The sequence below is a fragment of the Pleurodeles waltl genome, chromosome 1_1 (genome assembly GCF_031143425.1).
Source record: "Pleurodeles waltl isolate 20211129_DDA chromosome 1_1, aPleWal1.hap1.20221129, whole genome shotgun sequence".
Classification (NCBI taxonomy): domain Eukaryota; kingdom Metazoa; phylum Chordata; class Amphibia; order Caudata; family Salamandridae; genus Pleurodeles; species Pleurodeles waltl.
Genome location: NC_090436.1, coordinates 86634795 through 86659104, shown reverse-complemented (window position 1 = coordinate 86659104; position 24310 = coordinate 86634795). Strand labels below are relative to the sequence as shown.

Genomic DNA, 24310 nt, shown 5'->3' with positions numbered 1-24310 from the left:
GGCTGGGTCTTGTTGCCCTTTCCTCCTGAGGGTTTCCCCTTTTAGAGCAGAGGTGTGGTTCACGGGAGGACACAGCAACAATGTGGAAGAGGGTATTTTGGTTGTTGTATGTCAGAGCTCCCTGTTTAATCTGACACATACTCCTCGGCTCTCCTCAACCCTGTCTGGACCCATTATTTTGGGTATTGGATTTGAGGCCGAGTGTATTGATTGGATGAGGTTACTAGCAGATTACTAGCAGATTAAGTACCCTGAAGTCATCACATATGCATTCAAATATTTGTGGCCTGCCACAACAAGTGTTCACCTTAAGTTTTAAACTGTGGTGTTTGTTGGGTCATTGACACATTGGTGCTCTGTGTGCGATAACTGTGAAAGAGCAGTCTCAGGCCCTCATTACAACCCTGGCGGTCGGTGTTAAAGCAGCGTTAATACCACCAACGGGCCTGCGGTAAAATAAATGGGATTTGGACCTTAGCGGTAAGCGCCATCCAAGACCGCCACTTTAACACACCGACTGCCAGGGTGGTAACGGCCGCTGGGCTGGAGACTTCAGTCTCCAGCCCGGCGGCCCCCACAATCCGACCCTCGGGATAACAACCCAGCATACCGCCATTGGTTTTCGTGCCAAACTTACCTCCACGAAAACCATGGCGGTAGGCACTATGAGTGCCAGGGAATTCCTTCCCTGGCACTGATAGTGGTCTCCCCCACCTCCCTCCCCTACCCCAGAGTCCTCCCCCGCTCTCCTGCCCCCGCACATATACACACCCACACGTGCACCCGGATACACACATGCACACATGCATACCCACCACCACCCACGCATGCACACGTACATATCAACACACCACAACACACTACAACACACACCAACATGCCTTGTCACACACATGCATTCACAACACTCACAATCACTCATTCACGCACGCATTCAACGCGACTCACACCTGCTTCACGCATTCCAAAACATACACACACACCCTCCCCACATACACACAATACCCCTGCACCCCACTCTCATATTGGAGAACCCGAATTACCTGCTTCAGGGGGTCCTCCAGCTGGAGACGGTCTGCGGCGCTGCTGTCAGCAGCAGTATCCGCCAGCAAAACACCGCCAGGCCGTATCATTGGTCATGATACGGTCGGCGGTGTTTTGTTGGTATGGCGGTGCTGCTGTCAGCAGCGCCGCCTTACTGCCATCCGCCGCCATGACCGTCTGCGGTGTTTCGCCATCATTCTAGTAGTATACCATTGGCGGTCATGATACGCGTAGACGGCTGGTAGCCACGGTGGTATGTTGGCGGCCGTCGCCGTGGCGGTAGGCGGTAGTTATTGCCAATGCTGTAATGAGGGCCTCAGTCTTTTTCTGTTTCTCAGTATTTTTAGGTTGAGCACTCAAACAATTTTCTATCTGTTGTAAGTATTCTGAGGGCTTTTAACCACGCCCATCTCACGCTCATCACTTTCAGTCGTTAGTGGGCTTGCCTTTCAAAAATCCCTTGATGTCATTGGTAAATGCTTTACATATTGCAGACTGACCCTGTTTCATGTATTAATATATGATTGCCAATATACTGCGGTGTAGGTGGGAAATTTTTTCTTTTGTCTTACCCCTTGGTGCACCATGGCAGCCATGGCGCTCACAGCGCAAAACAGCAGCGCAAGCTTCATCAGCGATATTGAAGAGCTGGTCACATGTTCACCCTGTTTCCTAGTCAGAGTCATTTATTTTGGCTCTCCCCTTTCACGCTCCATAGCTTTCACAAAAACACTTGTAATTGATAAATGCTTTACGTTAACAACACAGAAATCCTCAAAGCGGCTCTCGGGCTGTGTACTACAATATTCACTGCACTCGGGGAACTCGCTCTATATTGCTTTGCTAGCATACTTTTACAAAACATTTTTGCTCATAACGCAGCCTGTGGAGGTTCTAGGACAATGGGACCCTCACCAAAACGTTCACAACAACGTGCTCTTTCTGTCTACATCATCTCTGGGTCCCCACACGGGGTTAGTGGGGACCCATAATTAATAATCCCTCCCACCATTCAGTGTCCGTTTAAGCTCTCTCATGGCTGGAACTTTTGTTTTACAGCTGAGAGTAGTTCGTGTTTTAGGGACCTTGTTTGTAATATCATTGTAGTAGGCCTGCCAGCCCTGAAAACGTGCAATGCACTACACTCTCTAGGGGTTAAATATATGCTTGTACTGCATTATTATCTGCCAGTCTGTTGTCATGTTATGCCCTCTAGGGGCTAACTATATGGTTACATGACCATGTTTTTTATTAATGCTATTTTTATTGTGATGCCCTCTAGAGGCTGTTCTAAGCATTACAGTTATACTACAGTATTAGCAATTCTCAGAAACTCGTCCCATATTGCTTTGCAGGGCATTCTTTTTTAAAAACATTTATGTCACTAACTCAGCCTGTGGTGGTCCTGGGACAATGAGACTATCACCAAAACCTTCAGCACTTTCTGTCTAGGTCAATTCTCGGTCCCCAAACTAGGTTAGTGGGGCCCTTAAAATAATAACCCCTCCTACTATTTAGTGTCTTTTTAAGGTCTCTCATGGCTGGAACTTTCGTTTTACAGCTGAGAGTAGTCTGTGTTTTAAGGGTCTTGTTTGTAATATCATTATAGTAGGCCTGCTAGTCTTGAAAATGTGTAATGCACTACATCCTATGGGGGCTAAATATATGGTTGCTCTGCATTATTTTCTGCCATTCTTTTTTTATGTGGTTATGCCCTCTAGGGGCTAACTATTTGGTTGCAAGATCATGTTTCTTAGAAATGCTATTTTTATTGTGGTGTCCTCTAGGGTCTCTACTGAGCATTACAGTCAATATACTATAATATTCGCAGCATTCTGAAACTTGCCTCATAATGCTTTGAAGGGCATTCCTTTTACAAAACATTTTTGATCATAACTCAGTCTATGGTGGTCCAATGGGACCACCTTCAAAATGTATTCACCAACGTGCTCTTTCTGTCTAGATCATCTCTGGGTCCGTGGGGATCCCAAAATAATGACCCATCCCACCAATCAGTGTATTTGTAAGCTCTCTTGTGGCTGGAACATTTGTTTTGTAGCTGGGAGTAGTTTATATTTTAAGGGTCTTTTTTTAAATAAATTCCAGTAGGCCTACTAGTCCTTTAGTTATATGCAGGGCCACTGGAATTATGTGGCACAAAGGACCAAAATATGTGACAGGGTTGACCAATCAATGCAGCAAAAGAATTCCAGTTTTAAATATACAATGCCAAGAGCGCCAACTCAAGTATATGCAAGACCTATTGCATTGAAAATGTTTGCTGCCCCTCTGTTGAGTAAGAGAGTGGTTAGCAAGGTCCTCACAGAGACTCTTTGCCTTTATTTTGAGAAGGTTGTATGAGCGTCACACACAAAAGGCGGTGGGTTTGAGTAATTACGCATTACACTGTTGAAGTGTTTAGTGTTTTTCCTTCCGAATTTTTGTTGATCTTTAAATGTCAGTATTCTGAAGAAGGTAAATTGTTTAAAACAGAGAAATCAGTATAAACGAGTCAAAGACACCTAGGAAAGATATCCCTCAGCGTATTCTGCTCCAGTCAAGAATCTTCAGTAATCTTGCACTGACTACCAATTACAGTTGAAAAGACAGGTGCCAGTGTTTGGTAGGTTTATGATCCTAGTTCGGGGGAGGGCAAAGAATTAATCCAACTAGTGAGTATTAAAACTCATGTTTATGTATGTGTCTCACAGGTTTTGAAGCTCCAGACAGTGCATGTAATCAGCTGTTGAGCTCTGGGGTATATTTAAAAAGAGTGGCACTGCACAAAGTGGACCGCTACTTTTCTTGCGCTCCTTAGCGCCCCCCTAATGCCACCATGTGTGGGTCGTATTTAAAATACACCGCACCATGGCGGTAGCTAGGGGACTAGCATCAGAATTTTTTACGCTAACTTGGAGCTTTGCAGGATTAGCGTAAAAAATGTTGACACTAATCCTGCAAAGCTCATTGAGGCCCATTGTAAACAATGGTGTGTCCCCTTTTAGAGCCTGCTCTGAGCAGGAGTTAAAAGTGCCGAAAAAAGTGACGCAAAGAAATCTGTGTCACTTTTTGATACAAAAGCGGCGCAAACTTACAAAATATAATTATTTTGTGTAAGTTTGCGCTGCTTTTGCGTAACAAATTACGCAAATGCTGCACAAAAATAGTATAAATATGGGCCTGAGAGATTCAGAATTGTCATGCTAAATATAAATACAACATAATTTTGCATAATATCTCATTCAAATACCAGCTCCTGGTCCTTCCATGATATTAAAGCATGAGCAAAGGGCATATATTTTTCTTTGAGAAATGTCACACCTTGTGCACTACTGTCTCCATATATATAAGGGGTGGATTCTTAAAACCCACTGAGGAAACGTTGGAATTTTCCTTTCATAAGATTTCTCGTAAAATAATTGTTGAATTTTCAGTGAGTTGCAAGGGATCCCGGAAATACTCCCAGGTATCTACGCTGGTCATAGATCTTAAGGATGTGCCCTGACCTGCACAGGAGAGGGAAGGCATCATGATTTGTAGCCTAGACAGCAATAGTCACCCATAGGTAATAGTGCGCATGAAAGGAATACACGTCCCATCTCATTTTCACAATTTGTTATTATGATTGTGTCTCTTCCAGATTATGCAGACACAGGAACTCAATTACTGTTCATCGTACGCTAATAAAGACGCACACACAGCTCGCCTTATTTACAGCGACATTCCCTGATGCAGTACCTAGTAGGACCCTTCAACCCTCTCACTGACTGCATGACAAAGGGAGGAAAACTATCTACACATCACAACCAATCAATGCCTCTCTTCCTTGCTTTGCTTAGGGTCTAGGGCAGCTCAATCTATCCTAACTGCATCCCACTAGTGTCTCCACACATTTCTTGGAGGATGCTCATAACAAGCAGAAAGGTAGTATGAGGGAGCCTGTGATCTGTATTTTGGTCTAATACACCTGTCACCCATGAGAGGCCCCCAAAAAGAGATGTGCCTGGAGTCCTTATATGGGAAGGTAGTGGCTGGCTTTTTGGTGGCGGCCAGGCTACTCACTGGACCTTACCCTATCTCACTCACTGAAGGGTTAGTCCAACCAAGCGGTGGCCAGTAGCTTCTTGCCCAACTACTGCTACGTAGAGGTTGTTGGTCGAGGCTTCCCTTCAACTTCCTTTAATCCTCTGGACCTCTTGAACATGGAGTGGGGACCGCGGGGTCCAGGGCAGTCTTTCTGCTCATGGCAGGGACCTAGTCTTGCGCATTTTACAGCTCTTGGGACATCAATCTGTCCTCCATAGAGAAATATTCATGCTTAGATCCAGTTGAAGAAGATATTTCTGCCACTGGCTTCTCTAAGGTATATTTTTTTTAACTTCCAGCACACACTCATACACTTCTCTCAACTCAAACACTCCTCTGCAGATATTCAGCCAATCATACACCTGCTGGTGCTGTCACTCATCCCGACTCTTCAGCGGGGCACTCCATCACCTCATACTCCCTTCCTGGAAAAGTTAACATGTTGCTGTTCTGTTCCCGGCTCGCCACAGCGGCTGCCCAGAGCCTTGCACAAACACTGCACGCCATACACATTGAAGAGATGCTAGCACTTGGCCATAACAGATTAGATGTGAAACATAGTAGATGCAGAACCAGCAAAAGCAGGTTTCAATGGAAAGGACACTTCATAGCGATGAAGTAAGATACAAGAGGCGGATGTAAGACTCACGCAAGCTGATAAAAGAAATCATAACAATGTTTCACTTTTGTAATAAAATTTATTTTTTATAAAAATGAGGCAAGAATAAACATATTCCATAGTCTGCCTGAAATATTTATAGGCCTATGGAAAATCGACCTACGACTGCAGACTAGCTGAAGCATATCTATTTAATAGGGATTCCAGGCTATCTGAAGCATGGGTAACCCAAGCGCCCTTAACAGTGTATCGCCCTGAGCCAGGCTGATCGCCAAGGGCACGAATGGTTGAAACACATACGTACAACTACCTGTGAGCATGCCGTAAAAAAACATTGATGTTGCTCCTAGTCACTGTCATACTATACATAGCAGTAGTATTTCCATATCATCAGTCCCATTACTTTATGGACATAAAACGTCATTAGGCATTTACATAAGAGCAGCCCCTATAATGAATGCTTCAATGGTGTATTCACAACTTCTGCACAACTTCTGTAGGTTTTGCAGTGTTGCGCCATTGAGAGAGATGCTACACCAGTAACACAGGAAAGCCAGCCCACGCTACCAGACCGACCACAAATATGGTCCATGAAGCTGCAAGCAGCACAAAGTGCCTGCTGGTCATCTCAACAACTAGCAGCTCGGTCCGCAGACTGCGGAAGCTTGTGTCTTTGTGATAACTTGAGAGATATCTCTGCGTCCGGTCACTAATTTATGATCCCAAATTTCTAGCAGTGTGGTGTCATTTGTGTTGTAAAAAAAACATGAATATACAATTTACACAGCCTAAGACAAGCTGGTCCTAGTGCCATAGGTAATATGTCAGTCTAACGCATTTAATACAATATGGCGTTCAGGCTTATTTACAAAGCTGCCAGGCCTCTGCAAGCACTTCTAACTAGATTGACGCTAAAGCAATATCTTGATAAATATAATGCTTTCTGATATAGCTCCTTGTTTAGAGTTTAGCGGACAGGATGCACTGTCACAAATATGGCGGATATCCCTTCCACCATATTTCAAGTGCATTGTAGCCGTTGGCTTGTAATACACGGAGTATCCAATCCGACAAACTCTAAATAAGGACTATAATCATGAAGGGTGGCGGAAGAGCTGAAACCATCAAAGGCACTCTGAGTGATAAGCTTAGATTATGCACGTAAACCTTTTGGTCTAGCAGCGGCTGGTGGCTACTGTGCTACTGAACGTCAAAGTCCGTAACAAGCGAGATTCAAGCAATCACATGAACTTTGGATGGGCAGGTGATTGCTTTTTGTCTGAAGGGGCTTCTAGGTCACTCTTCGATCCCCTGTCGGTCACTATGTACCGATCCGGAGTATACCATCAGAAAGTCTAAGCTGATGCTATTCAGTGTATTATGATCAGCTTTCAAGGTCAGTCCCTCACAGTCCGGCACGTGTTAGAATCTCAACTTCCTCTTACAGCTAACAAGAATTTTCACGGAAAATAAAGGAATTTTGAAGTTGAAGTTCTTATGCAACCTGAAGGGACACATGACCTGTGTCTATAGTAGGGATAGTGTGTCTAACAGCTAGTCAGGAAGCAACAAGGCTTCACAAGAAGAGAAATTACAAAGATAGTGCTAACATAGGTACATCAGACGCTGCAACAATACTTGTTTTGGAAGAAAATGACCTGGTGTCTTTGTGGGTAAAACAGAAGACTGGAAGAAAAGGCTTGCACACAGTTCTTGGAAGCATCAGGCTTAAGGAACAAAACTAGAATATGCCACAATGTTGAACAAGACTGTGATTCAGCGTCTTCCTGATTGTCGGCTGATGCGGTGCTGTGTATACTAAGAGTCCAGACGGCAACTGTTGGCCACTCAGATCCTCTCCTTGTGCTTGACGTTGGCCAACTTGACATTTTCCTGCTCGGTGGACTGGGGCACAGGCAGAATATGGAACCCGATCATTAGCTGGTAGACCAAAATGCCGGCGATTGATCCAAGTAAGGGGGACACAATTGGCACCCACCACCACTGTCCGCCGGCCCTGCAGGAAAGACAAAAGATGTCAAACTGAGACATTTCAGGCTCTCTGGCTACATGTTTTCTATTAAGCACAAGCTACAGTAATGATGAATAAAGTTGATGCACTCAAAAATTAATTTGTCAATGCTGGCACCATGAAAATGTAGGGTCAGCATGAGAAATGTATATTGTCTTGAAGTCACATAAATAACTGTTAAAAGGTGATTATAGCTGTCTACCTGCTAAGATGATATAGTAAAGAATGTTAGGAAGTAAGTAAAAATAATTCAACTTCTGTTAAAAACTTTAGCTAGGTGTATGTTAAGTTTATGATGCAAAGGTTAGTACCCAATGACATTCACCAGTTATAGTTAGCTATGAAACCATACCACTCCCAATTTACTGCTCATAACATAACATTTATGCTATAAAGTACATCTTTGGTGACACCCCACATAATGTGGACTTTAACATTATAGATACAGTCTCTGATGTCTCATCACAAATGATGTAACACGATAGTGGTAGGTGCAGCACCACAGGTAAGTTACCAGATGTCCTTGCAGACAGTCTATATTGAAGAACAGTTGCAGTACCAGAGGGAGGAGATAGATGTCCTCACACTTTGATTAGAAGGATGAAGGTTTAAGTACCACTAAGCATTATAAAATGTCCTTGCAGTTTGTATATGGAGAGGAAAGTCTGCATTATTTCTGACATTCAATGGGTCCTCGCAGTTATTACATGTGCTCTTCTGAGCTATCCCAATTATGATTAGCAATATGAATTACATAAGTGCTTATGTTTACACTCTCAAATATGATGGTTCTTCCTAAACAAATGGCAGAGATGCTTTGGAAGTAAAATGGCACAATTGGCCATATAATGCACCACTTTAAGGGAACATGACAAGACATCTGGGGCACTTTTGTGGAATATATTGGTATTTTCTGCAGTTGATTTACCATTTATGGTTTGTGAAAGCCTTCCTTGGACCTACATTATCCTTGAGAATATCAAGTAGCAATTGATGAAGCTGCAGCCATAAACTGCATCCCATCGCTGCAGAGGAGTCTAGGCGTTTCTACAGCCCTTCTCCCTAGATGTAGCTACTTTGAGGACGTTTGCAAATTTTCAGAGGCACTTGAGGTTTGCCTGTTCATTTAATAACTTTGTTTACTTTTCCTCTATTGAATAATTGTGAGAATATTTGTTAACGGTCAGTGGAATTTTAGTATTTTATGTGAGTATAACAAATCTGGCAAATAGTATGTTATTGAACACATCACGTATGTCTCCAGTGATGTCATTGATGATGCAATTTATGATGCCATGTGCGAGGTCATGAGCAGTGCATGGTAGTATTGTGACTGCATATTTTAGGTTGTTCCGAACCATTACACCACTTAATGGGCGTTTTTTTTATTTTTTATGTTTGATGGTATATTTTACTTTGCAATCAACCGATTGAACATCTCTTCAAGGGTGATATACAATGTCGCTCACCAGGTGAGGCCGGTAGGTACATACATGGTCTTGAGGCATGCATTCTGCCTTGTACCTCTGCCCTCAGTAACTACGAGGCATGTCCTGCAGCTGCAGCTAACAATCACTGGACACAGAAAGGTAGCCTTGCATGGCTTAGTAAATCTGATTTGAGATTTGTGGCGTAAACCCTTTGACATACCTATGCCCTGGTACATGGCCACTGCCCTCAGCACCAGCTGGACATGTTCTGTGTGCTGAGTTATTTGTTGTATCATTTTCCAGTGATTCTCGAAGAGTATTTACTGAAAATACAACATGTGACTCCCCCCCCCATAAACCTATGCATCCCGCACACACTTCAACATTCAAGTTAGACGCTCTTTGTTTTTTTTTTTAATGTTTTTACTATATGGAGCCAAAATTACAAGTGTGCAAAAATGGGTCGCCTGATGTTTGTACCAGTACAAACTAGTGATGGGAGTAGGAAATAGCCAATGGCCATGCCCTGTGTGCACTGGAGTGCAACATTGAGGTCAGGATTAGGTCTTGGCCTAGTGGTATACGGCAAAGAGAAACTCAACCTGGTGTACCATGTGAACTGCACAAATTCCGCCCCTCTGGCAAGTAGTGTAGTCCTCTCCAGGGGAGTTTAGTCATGGTGTGGATATGCTCTGTCAACCGTTTTCACTGCATGGTATCATAATGAGATTATCCAGGTTTTTGTGGGGGGTTCTCAACCAATGGCATTGCCATATTTGGTTTTATTATGTCTCGCAGATGCTGGGATATGATTCAGCAAACTTCCACTATGGGATTTTGAGTGGTATACACAAATGTTGGGCCCCACCCCCATCACATCTCCTCCCTGGAACAAGCTTCCCCGGATCCCACAGACGTGTATGCACATTTTTGTGCTTTTGTGGTGCACACTCGTCAAAAAGTGTCTAAATAAAGTGCTTCCTATGGAACGCTGAACTAAACCGTAACTTTACAGCTACTATCAACGCCTTTTTGAAAATATATGTATATCGTTATTTATATATTATATATTTCTATATTATTTCTATATGTAAATATTATTGTTCAGTCATATTCACATACGAAAGGTGTTTTAATGCTTAGAATTTCATAGTTCTCCATTGAATTTGATTTTGGAAAGGTTTGTGGTTGTTGATAAAGAGGTAAAAAAGAACTAGCGGTACGGGAAACTGTGTGCCTGTTATTTAAATTTAGTTAAGAATTTTTGCTCAAGGATCAGTAATCACTACCAAATGTGGAGCAGAAGTTAGTTCATTAATCAAAATTAAATTATTTTTTAACTGGTGAAAACTAGTCCAGTGTTTTTAAATAATAACTCAAAAAGATCAAAGAGGGAGGGACATCATGACGCCCACAAGGTGGATGAGTGACAGAGCGAGGAATCTGATTGGCACAAAATAACTCATTCCCGATTCGCTAAAGTAATAGCTCAGGTCATTAACTTAAGAAGTCAGGATATTGTGCTCTAATATTTATGTTACTGCAATAGCCCATATGCCTCTGAAAAATACAGTTTTGGGCATCAGGAATTGAGAACCTTTTCTCCAAGATTTAATGGTTATAAAGCGAGCTTTGAGGGCTTTTTACTGGGGTTCTGGGACCTAACAGCAAGAAGTTGGTCTTTTTTGGACACTTTATTTAATTCGCGAAGTCGACGGACCTCCAAAAAGTCTGCATACCTAAAGACAGAGCAAACACTAAAGAAACATGCCCTATCTCCTCTAGATACAGGTATAGGCCATGCCTAACCTATATTGGGAGAGAGGCAATGAAGGGATGCACCATAGGTGGTGTTCTTTAGTCAGTGTCAGCTGGGCATAAACATAGGCCATGCCTAGTAGTTACTACAAGCAGGGCTACTCAATGCAGGGCATGGGCAATGACTAAGCCATGTCCCCACTGCTTAGAGGGCACTGTAGGCAGGTTTAATAGCTGCAGACTGTAGCGCATGCCCTGCGCCCAGTGAGCACTGCAAGCAATGTTGGAAGACGCAAAGCATTGACAAATGCCATCCCCAATGCCCAACGACTACGAGCCCCAAGTGAGTGCCAGGCGCACTGAGTATCATGGACAAGGCTACAGGGCACAGAGCTGAAGGACATGCCCTGTAACCAGTGGTACTGTATGCAAGAATAATATGCACTGGACATAGATGAAGGCTGCAGGCTGTCTCCTGTGAGTAGAGAGGTTGTAGCCAAAGTTTAGCCTTCCAAACCATAGAAATTCAGCAAAAAACACTTGGCTAAATGAACATTATGCTAGGTTGCAAAGATCACAAACCGGTGCTTAATTTGTAAATAAAAACGTGCAGGTGCCCAAAGCCCTCCTCTTAAACACGCGGCTGCTGCAATTAAATGTGCGAACATGGAATACTGAGGCAGCGTAATCTTGAAGCCATCTCGGGCCTCTTCAATCCATTTACAGCCATTCCCTGCCCCTCCAGTTCTCTTGCAGCTTTCTGTTTTCTCCCATAGTAACGCATTTTCGTTTTTCTCTTCCTCCATCTGTCCCATATGTGTCTTTTGCTCGCAGTAAGTGCGTGAGGCAGAAAACTAACCGCCGGCCCTCTAAAATAAGTGCTGGTGCTCCGCACCGGAAACAACAAGCACAAATTAAGCACTGTCACAAACACAAAAATGCCCTAAATGAAAATCAGCTGAAGGAACGTTATTGCTACAATTCAAAACCTAAAAAGTATTAAAAGCACAGAGTTTTGTGTGGCGACTCCATCACTGTATCTACAACTGATGGCGTTGACAGCATCACTAGTGACTTCATCCAGGATACTTTATTTCAAAATCCTAACTTATGAATTTCCAACCTCTATTAGAACCCTTATCACTTTCAAAAAAGCACCCCAGACTGACTGCAGTGATTAGTAGCTACTGAATATCGAGACTATGAATATCACGATAGAAAAATATCATGGCCAAAATATCAAAGACCAAAATGTGGAGGAAGAATAGATTTACTAGTCCTAACTCCACATCAACTTACTTTGAAGATATATGTATACATATATATTCATTGAAAAAAACAAAGGCTACATGGACGTTATAGTTAGGTTGACGTTCTACCCACGCAAAGTCATAGAAATTCAGCAGTTATACTTATTTTAAGAAACCATAACTCGTGGCCTAAAGTTACTTTACGACACAACTTATAGTTTCTTCAGATAACTATAACTATCAGAATAAATATAACTGCTGAATTTCTTTGGATTTGTGTGGGTAAAAAATCAACCTAACTATAACGTCCCTGTAATCTCAGATCCACGGATCCTTTGCGCAGTTACACTGGGCGCCGCGCTGATCGCCATGGTGGATTCCCGGATCTGCCCAAAAAAATGTTTGGGCAATTTCTTGCCCGGGGTCTCTCAGGAACCCCTCCATCTGTCCTATGGGATAGGGATACCTGTATCCTGACCCTTTACCTGTTTTCCCACTGTATTATTCTCTCCCCTGGCAGAAGCAAGAAAGAGAGTGGTGGCCGCAACTTTCCTTTCAGGTTGCAGCCAGCCAATCAGGGCCTTGCTTTTTCCGAGGATCTTTCCAGTGGATCCACAAAGGATCCACAGCCCTAGATATCTATATTTTATTTCCTTTAATCCCTCTGAAACTACTGAACAGATTTACACCAAATTACAAAAAAGGCTCTTTCTAGACCAAGATCTACCTTTCTGCCAAATTTGGAGTAATTCTGTTCAGTGGTTCAGGCTGTAGCTGTGTCTAAAAATTCCCATAGACATTGCATGGGGAAAAACTGTTTTGGGACCCCCCTTTTTCTTGGCCCCCACTTGACAAATTACCACAAAATTTCTAGACAGTAGGTAAAGTAACTAGTACACTACTTTTGAAAATTTCGTGAAAATCACTCAAACGGCACCAAAGTTATCAGGAAAACAAAAAAACGCTTTCTTTATGGGAAAAGTTGGTCCAAACTATAACTACCTACTGGCTATTATATATATATATAATAAATACATAGACAAAGCGTTCTTTGTTTTCCTAATAACTTTGGCGCCGTTTGAATGATCTTCATGAAATGCTTAAAACCTTTGCTAGAAAAACAGACAATAGAGGTAAGCAAATCTAGAGTGTCGCTGGTGTTTCAGGGTGCTCCTTACTGGAGCTGCTCTCCACCTAAACTTGGGAACTACCCAGAGTTCTCTCTTCTGTTTTGCATAATGTATGCGTCACTCTAACCCTGAAAGGGTTTTGTTTTGACTTATAATAGGTGCCCTCTTGTGTCTGGACAAAGCTAAACCTCTCTAAAGAGATATAATGACACTGAAACAGGTGTGAGGGGTTGCTTTTGCTTATTCCATGATGAAAGATTTTGCTGTACAAATGGCAAAAGACTTTGTTGCTTTCTTGCTCTGCATGCATGACACTGCCAATCCTAGGCTTAAAAACTTTGCTAGAAAAACAGACATTTGAGGTGAGCAAATCTCGAATGCTGCTGGTGTTGCAGGGTGCTCCTTACTGGAGCTGCTCTCCACCTAAACTTGGGAACTACCCAGAGTTCTCTCTTCTGTTTTGCATATATATATATATACATATATATATATATATATAGTCAAGGTACATTTATGTGGAGGTAGGTTCAAAAAATCTATGCTTACTTATCTTTCTATATTTTGGATTCAGTATTTTGGCCTTGATATGTGCATAACTCGATATTCTAATTTCGATATTCAGTTATACCCTATGTAAGGATTTATGCAGAAGTGAAATTTGATTTGTAAAGTTTGGGACCAAAATCTGTGTCCGAAGATACAGTATGCTTAATAAGATAGGAATATTAAACTCAGTTCGACTTTTCATGACTCTCCTGAAAGTTCAAACTTCGAGCAGCAATTCTTCTTCATTAAATTAAGCATCACACATTACAGAGCTTATTTTTAGCCACACCCTTTTGTGCGTCATGCAAAACAGGCACCCCAGTGATGCGCAGTCAAAATTAATTGTTCAGTTTTGTAATTGAAAATGTGTTTTCCTCTGGTAGGTGATGTGTGAGTACTTTTATTGCAAATGTGTTCATTGTGAACGAGTTTGGGCAAGAGTCGAAATACCAAATAGTCTATGTAAGTGGAGCCTGGGGCATGAACCGCACCTGCGCTTCACTCCTGCACATGCCAGTACGCGCCAAGAAGCCCAACAAATTATAGGCGAGTCTGGAAGCCAGTGAAATCATGTCAAACAGTAGCTGTTGGGGCATCTCACCTACTGAGAGGCCGAAGGCTTACCAACTCTTCTTTGGATGCCAAAACTATTCATGCACTCCTCTGGGTTGACTTCACTCATTGTTCAGCAATCATCCTTTATGACATTCAAGCTCAAGGAGTGGCCAATGTTGACAATTAAAGTCAAGTTCTAGCCAAGGGCTGAAAGGCCACCTTAAGCTTAATAATGATTGGAACCCCTTCTACTCAAAGCACAAAGTAACATTCTCAACTCAGAGATGTGATGCCCTGAGAGTCTTGGGTACGTTGACATAAAAAAATTTACTTTAGGGCGTTCAACTGATTTAATATTCTGACAGTGATGCTACGCCTAGTGACACGCAAACTTTACAAAGTTGACTTTGAATTCTTCACTAATTTATAAGATTTTTTTTTTAAAATAGCCTCTTCCCTGCAAAGGATTCCATTTGTTGACTGAGGCAATCATGGTCATGTTCAGTCCACAAGCCCAAGACACTGTCCAGCTCCAAGTCAAGGGAAACGGATGATTTAGCAGTTTATCTTTGGGGTTTGGAGGTTTGTGGCGGTGGCAGTTGTTTGTTCAGTGCCTATTATGTCGAAATTGTGCAAAACTCAGGAGTTCCTTTAGATAAAGAATCAGAACAATCCTCTTGTCTCCCTCCGCCCATGCCATGGAAGACGATTAGGAAAACAAAATAAAAATCACCGCCTTTATTACGGGTAGCCACACCCACCTTCTTAGAAGCATTTGTCCCACCTTCAACCCCTATCAAAGCCCTAGTAATTACATCACTGTTGTAAAACCCACTTCTTCTGGTCCCCATCAACTCTCACTCCTTTTCCTAACCTTAAATGTCAACTTGCACTCCCACGTGCCTGACTCCAGACGCAAATCCAGACCTACGTTGCCACTAAAACGGACTGGCTTAAAAACTGAGCTTTCTACAAAGTCTACCGGATACATAAGTATCCAACCCTACATCCTCAACCTCCCACTATACACCCTACATCTAAAGAATGTAGTGCTTCCGTATTCCCCAAAGAGGCTTCTTCAATCGTGCAATCAGAACTCAGTGGCGACTCTACATGGAAAGTTGTTAAGACAAGGAGGACACTCTTTCAAGTATTTGGGGCCTAAGCTGTGCTACTCGTTGCTCCCCAGGCTAAGACTCTGTATCTCTATAGAGAGAAGCATTTGAAAACTTGGCTATTTTAACCTGGCCGGTTTTGCGTTGTTTTGTTATGCTAGCACTGGGAAGCTCTTTGGGGCAGCCATTCGCTTTATAAATCATCAATAACATAACATCCATCAAGAACTCACCATACCAGCATTTCTACGTACCATCTTCTGGTTTGGATAATTCTTATTTTCTTCTCCACTCACTTGGAATGCTTCATCATTCACCACTAAGCATTCTTGTGCCTACCTTCATGATGGTACTCAAGAAGCATCTCTTTCACACATGACTACTCCACGACCTTCCAATCATGACCATTCCTAATCCCCTTGTGCTTGCTTACCACTGTTGTGTATGTCACCACGTACTGACCCACTACCAGGATAATTTTCCTCTGTCATCTTGTTTAAATTTACTCCTTCCTTTAATCTCCTTACAAGCAGCTTGATTGTCCACTGTGGAACATGTCTCATCATAGGGCTCATCAAGGAACACATGCATGGTGAAGCCAAAGATATGGTAAGGTTCACACTTACGAGAAAACTTCAGTGCCCCAACCCGCGATGGCCGTGAACAGGCGTGGCCCAAAGTCCCTGGCCGGGTTGACAGCGTATCCTGAGTTGAAGCCCATGGACAGTCCAATGACAAGCACCACGAACCCAACGGTGAATGCCTCCAGACCACGGGGGATTGGGTTGTTGTTCGGGTCCACGATGGCGAGGACACAGACGATCAGGGCTGCGGTGCCGATGAACTGAGAAGAGGAAAGAGTAGGGCGTGAGAAACAAGTGTGTACGCACATATCATTAAAAGCACCAATTCTTATCATCTCACACAAACTACTTCCCACTGCTGCTACACTGTTTCAATCAAACTGCTACCTACTGTAGAGTAGCCAGCTAGACCAACACCGCAAAACACAGCAGCGAGACATGGGATGGGGTTTCCAGGACAAAGACTGCATTGAAATGTCAGAAGGCAGCTGGCAAGGAGACTGGGCCGGGGAGACAAGGCCATGTGCTCAGTTAGTCGGTTTATCAGGGAGCTAATGTGACACTCTGAAGAAGTCGACTTGTCAGGACTTAAGGTTATCACAAGGTAGGCCAGATAGAGACGTCAGGAAGGCAGGCTGTATGAATGGTGGCCTACAGTGGCTCGTGTGCGCCTTGTTTTAGATACTATGGACTCCAATGGCAGGTTCCATCAGTTCAGGGACTGGGTTTCAATGAGGAGGTAAAGGCAGACATTGAGACCAGCCTAAGATGCAGCTCAAGGTCGTCTACAGGGCAGTAAGAATCCCATACTGAAGAGACACCAGCAAGGATGTGGATGAACATTATTTATTGAGATTGACAGAAGGCGCACAACTGTACACTTACCTGTTTGGAAGGTGGATTAAATGAAACCTAACTACAGACAGGTTGAGCCAAAGTTTCATCACAGGGAGAGCAGGAATGTTTTTCAGACACCTCCTATACTTTTTGGAGTTCTCTAAAGTGACATTCGCTGTTCCCTTTCATTATATGCATCTTTCCTTTCTTTGAGGAAAGTGACATTAAAAAGTCGAATGGGCTTGAGACAACTTTGCTAGGTATTTTAAAATGCACTTCGAGAAAAGCACAGTACTGCGAAGACTGAGGCGTGGTTAAGGCATTATGCTTGAAAGCTGCAGAGACATTCAGGAGCGTCGGGTACTAGGCTTGACTGCAGGTGTGATCCTCGGCATCTCTGTGTCTCCAAAGACCACAAACTGCAGGTGTGGGGGGCCTTTTCTATATTGCCCCCCACCCCACCACTTACCTTCTCTGTAATTACTCTTACATTTCTTCCAGATACACAAATTCTGTTTTTAAATTCATACACATTATGTATCTTTCAAGTTCACTTCACAATGTTGAGAAAGTTACATACAATATAAAACACTTTCAAACTCGACTGTGTTAGTATTAAACTACAATCTGAATTTTCCTTTTCATTTCTCATTGGCTTACAGCACATTTCTTGAGAGTTGTCACCACTCTTGAGTTGGGAAGTGTCAGAGTCTGTAACAGTGGGAGCTCTAAAAAAAACTCTCTCTGGCTCCATTATAGAATCCATGTAACCCGGAAGTCGAAAGGCAGGCCCGCTTCATGCATGATAGAAAAGCTACCGGTAGGAATACTGAGGCTCAACCAATCATCACACGGAAATTTACTACCGTGCGGACTGATAAATTAAAAAGTGTAACAAAACACGGACAGGGACAGCACACTTGGTAAGACGAGTCATATTTTTCTCTAGAAGGTGTTAATTAATAATTATTGCCACGTGCTCAATGTTTAACAGTGGTTAATGCTAGCTTATTGAACATACTGATTGTATGACACAATCTCAGCTTTCTATGAAAGGTTGTTAATTATGCTTACGCTATGCACTCATTATGAATGGTCTGGTAAATTGGACTGGACTTTCCCCACCCAGGAGTTCCAACCCTAGAAGAGACTGTAGATCCTGAAGTGGAAAAAATCTGGCCCTTTATGAGTTGGGCCCTGAGGCTCCACTAAACCCCCGGTAATTCCTCATTTTAGGCCAGACTTTCACCCAGAAACGTAAACTGTTTTCAGCAGGTGAAATCTCCAAGTGAAAGTTAAGAGATCTGTGATATTCCTGCGGAACTAATAATTCTGATGGGACAGGTGACTCTTGTCAGTGGTGTCAATGGAATTTAGAGGCCACTTCTAAGGTGAAATTAGCTCTCCTCACTTCTCACTTAGGGCCCAAAACTGTGGGACAGGCAATCGCCAGCCATTAACGCCCTCTGTAGGGGACTAACAATGCTTAGTTAAAGTATTATTCGGAAGCCTCAAAACTAATTTTTATTACAAATGTAATAAACATGTTTTACCTAAACAATTGTTGTTTTTTTTAGAATGGATAGGATTAAAAATGGTGGCCAGTTGTCTGAGAAGATGCCTCTTAGAGTTCTGAGAACTTTCGTGTTACTCCAAAGCGGTTACTCACTGCCTCACCTGGTCAAAGAACCCGTTAAGGAGTGTCAGATGTTCCGTCGGATAGGTCGCAAATATTCCAGCCGTACCATTGGGCCCCATGACGAAGAGCTGTTCTGAAGCAAAGGCCCAAATAGCATCTGAAATTTAAATAGAACTTGTATCAGACATGTTCCATCTGCCACATAATTCAACCGCAACGTTAATGCAGACTTCAAGGAACAGAGACATGTAGGAATGGATTGTGTAGCCCATCTCTAAGTGTGTGTTTATGTATGGAGATCTGTACAGTGTGAACCTAACTAGAGAGCAGTTCATTGCTGAGCATAAGTGGGGAACCTGATGTAAAATGCATGATTGTTTAACAGGAGGCAGCATAATCATGGCTACTGATACTTATTGTATAGTTCTCATGTTGACCGGGATGTTGACCAAGATCCTGGGAACATAGATGGGGAGGGAGAGTCTTCTGGTTTTCTCTTTTCTGCCGTTTTATGTTTCAATTTTGGTAATGTTCTGGCTTCTAGAGTGGTGCTGTCTGAATGAGCCGGTAAATTTCTTGGCCAGATATTCCGTGGTGCTGTTTCTGGTGGCCTTGTGTGTGATGGAGGTGGTATTGAAGATGATGTTGGCTTCAAGGAGTACCAGTGTTGGAGGGCTAAATTCGGACTTATTCAGGCTTTTGATGGGAAATGCTGCAGCATTCAGGATAACTGTGATGGAGGTCAGGGTGTCGTCAGGGAGAACAAAAAATGTGTTACCTCCATCCAGATGTGAGTGGCCTAAGGCTTGGACAGTTACTCTAATGTTGCTTTCAGGGAGTAAAGGTTTCACTTTCTTTAGGGAGGTAGGTTGATGACATCCTGTCTTTGTTTTTATAGTGATTTGTGTTTTTGAAGAAGAGGCTGGTTTCAAAGGTCAACCCAAATTGTTCCTATTGCATGAGTGAGCGGGAGCTGAAGCATCCCATGGTCATTCTGGAGAGCCAGACTTGAATTTGTGATTGTTTGTGGCTGTGGGCAGAATAGAGGAATCCTCTTGTGGTCACACTGAGTTTTAGCTGGGCACTGGACATACAGTTCTGGATGAGACCGTGACAAAAACGGAGTCACTGAGAGGTGTGAGCAGTGGAGATTTTCAGGTAGAGTTGGTGTGCTGCCAATGCACTGATGTACCTTAAGGCTGACGTCAGTGTGTGAAACTCTAAAATGTTCCTTGTAGAGGTTGTTGATGATGGGAGTAAGGCTGGAGCCCTGGGACGCTCTGCAGCATACTGGTAGTTTCTGGGATCATGGGGTTCCCATCTTGATAAATTGGTGATGGTTGGCAAGGTGGGAAGTGAATGGCTCCAGGACCGTGTTGAAGAAACCAGTGTGTATTTCTAATTTATGGATCCATACTCGCCCGTGGACTGTCAATGACTGAAGAGAGGTTTAGTAGGATCAGAAAGCAGAGGTCATTCGTTTTGCACATAGGATGGGCGTCATCGACTATCTTAAGATTGGCAGTCTTGTTACTGCAGGACAGTAGCCATGGAAGAAGCTTGTTAATCTGCTTTAGAAGTAAATGGACAATGTCTTCTCAATTATTTTGCTGCTTATTGGGAGGTGCATGGGTGGTTGACAATATAGTCTGGGTTCATGGTAAACCTCTTCAGCTGAGGAGGATTTATCCTGCTTTGAGGCCATGTAAGAAGGTTCTTTGACTGAACAAGCATTGCCAGCATTGAGCAGGAATGGGATGACACCACTGTTGAATGTTTTCATGACCGGTGAGGGTAGAATGTTGTCTTCATAGAGGGTGATCTTGAGAGAGCTGAGGATGCTGCAGAGGTCAGTGTACAATAGGGGGTCTTGCACAATTCGGCACTGGTTTGAGGGAGTATTGAAGGTAGGGTGGATATCTGTTGAGTACTGCGGAAGTGGTTTTTGCCCTTGTTTATATCCTTGTTGAAAAAGTGATTGATTGCATTGCACTTGTCAATCAAATGTCAGAATGAAATCTCCGATAGAGAATTGACTTGGTGCTTTACTGCTTTAAAGAGTGCTTTGCTTCTACTAGAGGCTTTAATGGTGGTGTTTTTTTTAGAATTGGCCTTTGTAAGAGAAGTAGAATTAAGTTTCTTGAGTAGAAGGTCATCAGGAGGATTGACAGATAACTGCAGAGCCATCTGTCAACTGGGAAGCTGAGTTACTGTGTGTGTATCTAAGTAACCGGAACCAGAGTTTAGATACCTAGGTACAGAAAGTTGTATTTCACATTACTAGAAACGGTGTGCAATATTGGACTCAAAATTAAACAGCCAACTAAAAAACGCACACAGACATAGAACTGATGTTAATGTAATATCATGTGAAAGCCCTGGATTCTAATTGTGGTCCTATTGACCCACACATCATTTATTTTCGTGAGGATGGGCAAGCACAAGATTGATCAAGTGGTGCAGGGTGGCTGTGAAAAGAATTTGTAATTTCTCTGGTGCACCGCACTGAGGGTGATACAGTGGTGTTTGACACATTTTCAATGCGTGGGTGAGAGTTAAGCAGTGGTGTGTTTGAAATGAAATTATCTGAATATAAATTAAGTCAGCTTCATCTGACTGCGGTTTGATGAAGCATACCTTGGCAAAAATCCACCAAACCAGTAGACAAAGTAAATAAAGTTACCACAACAAGTTATTTCTATCAAGTGAAGGGGAAAATAGTTATAAAAATGTAAGTTTTGGGGTAAGGTAAGGCTAGGTGTCGGGATAAGGTGTAGGTTTAGAGTAAGGAAGGATTAGGATTGGGTTAAGGGTTACAGTGAGGGTTAAGATAAATGTTATGGTTAGGAAAATGGAAGAGTTTGTAAAGGGTTAGCATTAGGGTTAACTGACGGGTAAAGGAATATATATGTTTAGGATGAGACTAGGAATAGCAGAAAAGCACTGTGGTTAAGGTGAGGAGGACCTCTGTGCAGGGGAGTCATTGCCAAAGACATTGCATGTTAATTAAAACAAAGTTGTGGTTGATTTGTGATTATGGATTCTCTATTTAGGTAGGTTGGTGTCATTAAGTGTCATTAACCGAGTACTTTCATAGTCCAAGTGACAATAGTAATACTTCACTCACTTACCATAGTACAAGCCGTAGACAATGCCAGCGCCAAGAAAAGCGCCGAGAGTTTGCGCCAATGTGTAAACGGGGAATTTGATCCACGGTTCTCGTGCCAGGAAACATAAAGCAAATGTCACTGCCGGATTCAGATGGCCACCTGCGGAACAAAACAACACGATGAGGCATTGTGCCAAAGAACTCATAACGTAGAAATCTGTTTATTACTTGATTTTGTGCCCCTGGGTGATAGGGACCCTGGCTGGGTTCCAATTTTCTTTAAATGTGTTATGGTTCGTAAATGTTCTGTCCTGTGCACCAATCACTGAGCATTAATAGTATGTTCAGAGGAGGCACTGATTGGGCAGTGTTAGGGCCCTGGGTTCATCTTTACAAATGTACACATTGATGGATATGACAAGCACATGAATGAGACATATGCTGTAAGCTGCAGAACAGGAGTTCAAACCCTGGCGATGAGAACATAGCTTTACATTTTAGTAAGGTAAGTACATCTAGTGCCATTAAATGTGGTGCTCTAACCAGCAGTTATTTCGAGTAATTGGAAACTGCAGTGATTTGAGATCAAGCACTATTTACAACAAGCACTAGCAAAGTCAGCAGGTCTGTCTATACTACTCATGGAAATGCTTTTTCATTGATGGTTGAGTTTTGTTTTATGGTTGTTTGGGTGTGTGAATTAATGTGAGAATGGGTAGTTGGAGGAGTGAATACATGAAGGGATGGATGAGTCAATAAAGGCATTGATATTTAACGGATGAGTGCATAGATGCATAGCTGAAAAAGAGAGTGGATGGATGGATGAATTATAATGCATCAAAGTGCTGTACAGTGCGAATGAATTTGAACCCTGCAGCGGGAATATGAACAATGCACCTGGATGGTATGGCTTAGAGCCCCAGCACAGGCAGAATACACATAGGCCCTCATTCCGACCCTGGCGGTTTGAAACCGCCAGGGTGGAGGGCAACGGAAGCACCGCCAACAGGCTGGCGGTGCTTCCAGGGCTATTCTGACCGCGGCGGTAAAGCCGCGGTCAGAAAAGGGGAACCGGCGGTTTCCCGCCGGTTTTCCCTTGGCCCAGGGAATCCTCCATGGCGGCGTTGCTTGCAGCGCCGCCATGGGGATTCCGACCCCCTTCCCGCCAGCCTGTTCTTGGCGGTAAAACCCGCCAGGAACAGGATGGCGGGAACGGGTGTCGTGGGGCCCCTGGGGGCCCCTGCACTGCCCATGCCACTGGCATGGGCAGTGCAGGGCCCCCCTAATAGGGCCCCACCATGATTTACACTGTCTGCTATGCAGACAGTGAAAATCGCGACGGGTGCTACTGCACCCGTCGCACCCCTGCAACTCCGCCGGCTCCATTCGGAGCCGGCTTCCTCGTTGCAGGGGCTTTCCCGCTGGGCTGGCGGGCGATCTTCTGGAGATCGCCCGCCGGCCCAGCAGGAAAGTCAAAATGACCCCTGCGGTCATTTGACCGCGGTGCGGTCTTTGGGCGGTTTCCGCCCGGCGGGCGGCGCCCGCCGCCCGCCAGACTCGGAATGAGCCCCATAATGTCTCTGCCAGCTTGATGTTGGGTGATTTGTCTCACTCTGTCAGGTTGATGTTGAGAGGGGTTTGTTGTTTCAGGGTGACAATACCAGTATTTGCTTTTCTCTGTAAAGCTGGTCTTGAGGTCATCTATCTAATTGTGTCGGACCGAAATTGAGGGATGTGTGTCACTCTTCCAGGGTGATGTGGGGGGGCCGTCGCACTCTGTCAGGCTGATGTTGGTGATTTGACTAACTCTTAGATTTATGTTGGGGGCAGGTGGTCCCATTCTGTTGAGGTATCTGCTTTGCCAATTGCACCCTCATATGATCCAACTATTAATACTGTAGACACTCAGAGATGGGCCGCCCAAAAGAGTCTGGAAGGCAGGGCCTGCTTTGGGGGTGAGATGGGTTCAGGGATATAAACCTCATCAAGGCCATTTAACAATGCACACTAAGGCCCATATTTATACTTTTTTAGTGCGGCATTTGCGCCGCTTTTTGACACAAAAATGGCGCAAACTTTCAAAATACAATTGTATTTTGCAAGTTTGTCCCGTTTTTGCGTCAAAAAATGACGTAAATACGGCGCTAAAAAAGTATAAATATGGGCCTAAGTTATTATCTCATTGACAAATACATGATTTGCTGCTGAAGAGAAATAATACTCTTGGGTACTGTGCCTGAGAAAGTATCGCAATATTTTAAAAGGTGCTCTTCAGAATACCCTGTAAAACTGATACTTTTGTAGGCAATATACTTTCGAGTTTATGTTGAAAAGTAAATAACTTTATCCATTAATGAACAATATCTTGTAGAAGGCAGGCCTTGCTTGTGCAAAGACCTCCTTACCTTCAGGAAACTCCTCAAGACCTGGCTGTTCGGGCAGTAGCGGCACCTTCCCCCCCCCCCCTCCACCCCCAGAGCCTTGAGACCTTCACAGGTGAGTAGTGTGCTTTACAAATTCCTGATTGATTGACTGATTGAGTACCCTTCCGCTTGGTGCTCTTTGCAGCTGTTATG

The 24310-nt window shown here is 43.4% G+C and overlaps 1 protein-coding gene across 1 annotated transcript in view; it reads right to left on the bottom strand.

The window, feature by feature from the left end:
* Positions 1–5808: 5808 nt before the first annotated feature.
* The window catches only part of AQP3 (aquaporin 3 (Gill blood group)), a 77956-nt gene continuing 59454 nt past the window's right edge, over positions 5809–24310 (bottom strand). Inside the window, exons 3-6 of the mRNA XM_069217646.1 lie at positions 21757–21894; positions 18664–18782; positions 16192–16409; positions 5809–7766 (exon numbers count right to left, since the gene is read on the bottom strand). Of these exons, the coding sequence (XP_069073747.1) occupies positions 7598–7766; positions 16192–16409; positions 18664–18782; positions 21757–21894 (644 nt within the window). The 3' untranslated portion in view covers positions 5809–7597. The remainder of the gene's footprint in view (positions 7767–16191; positions 16410–18663; positions 18783–21756; positions 21895–24310) is intronic.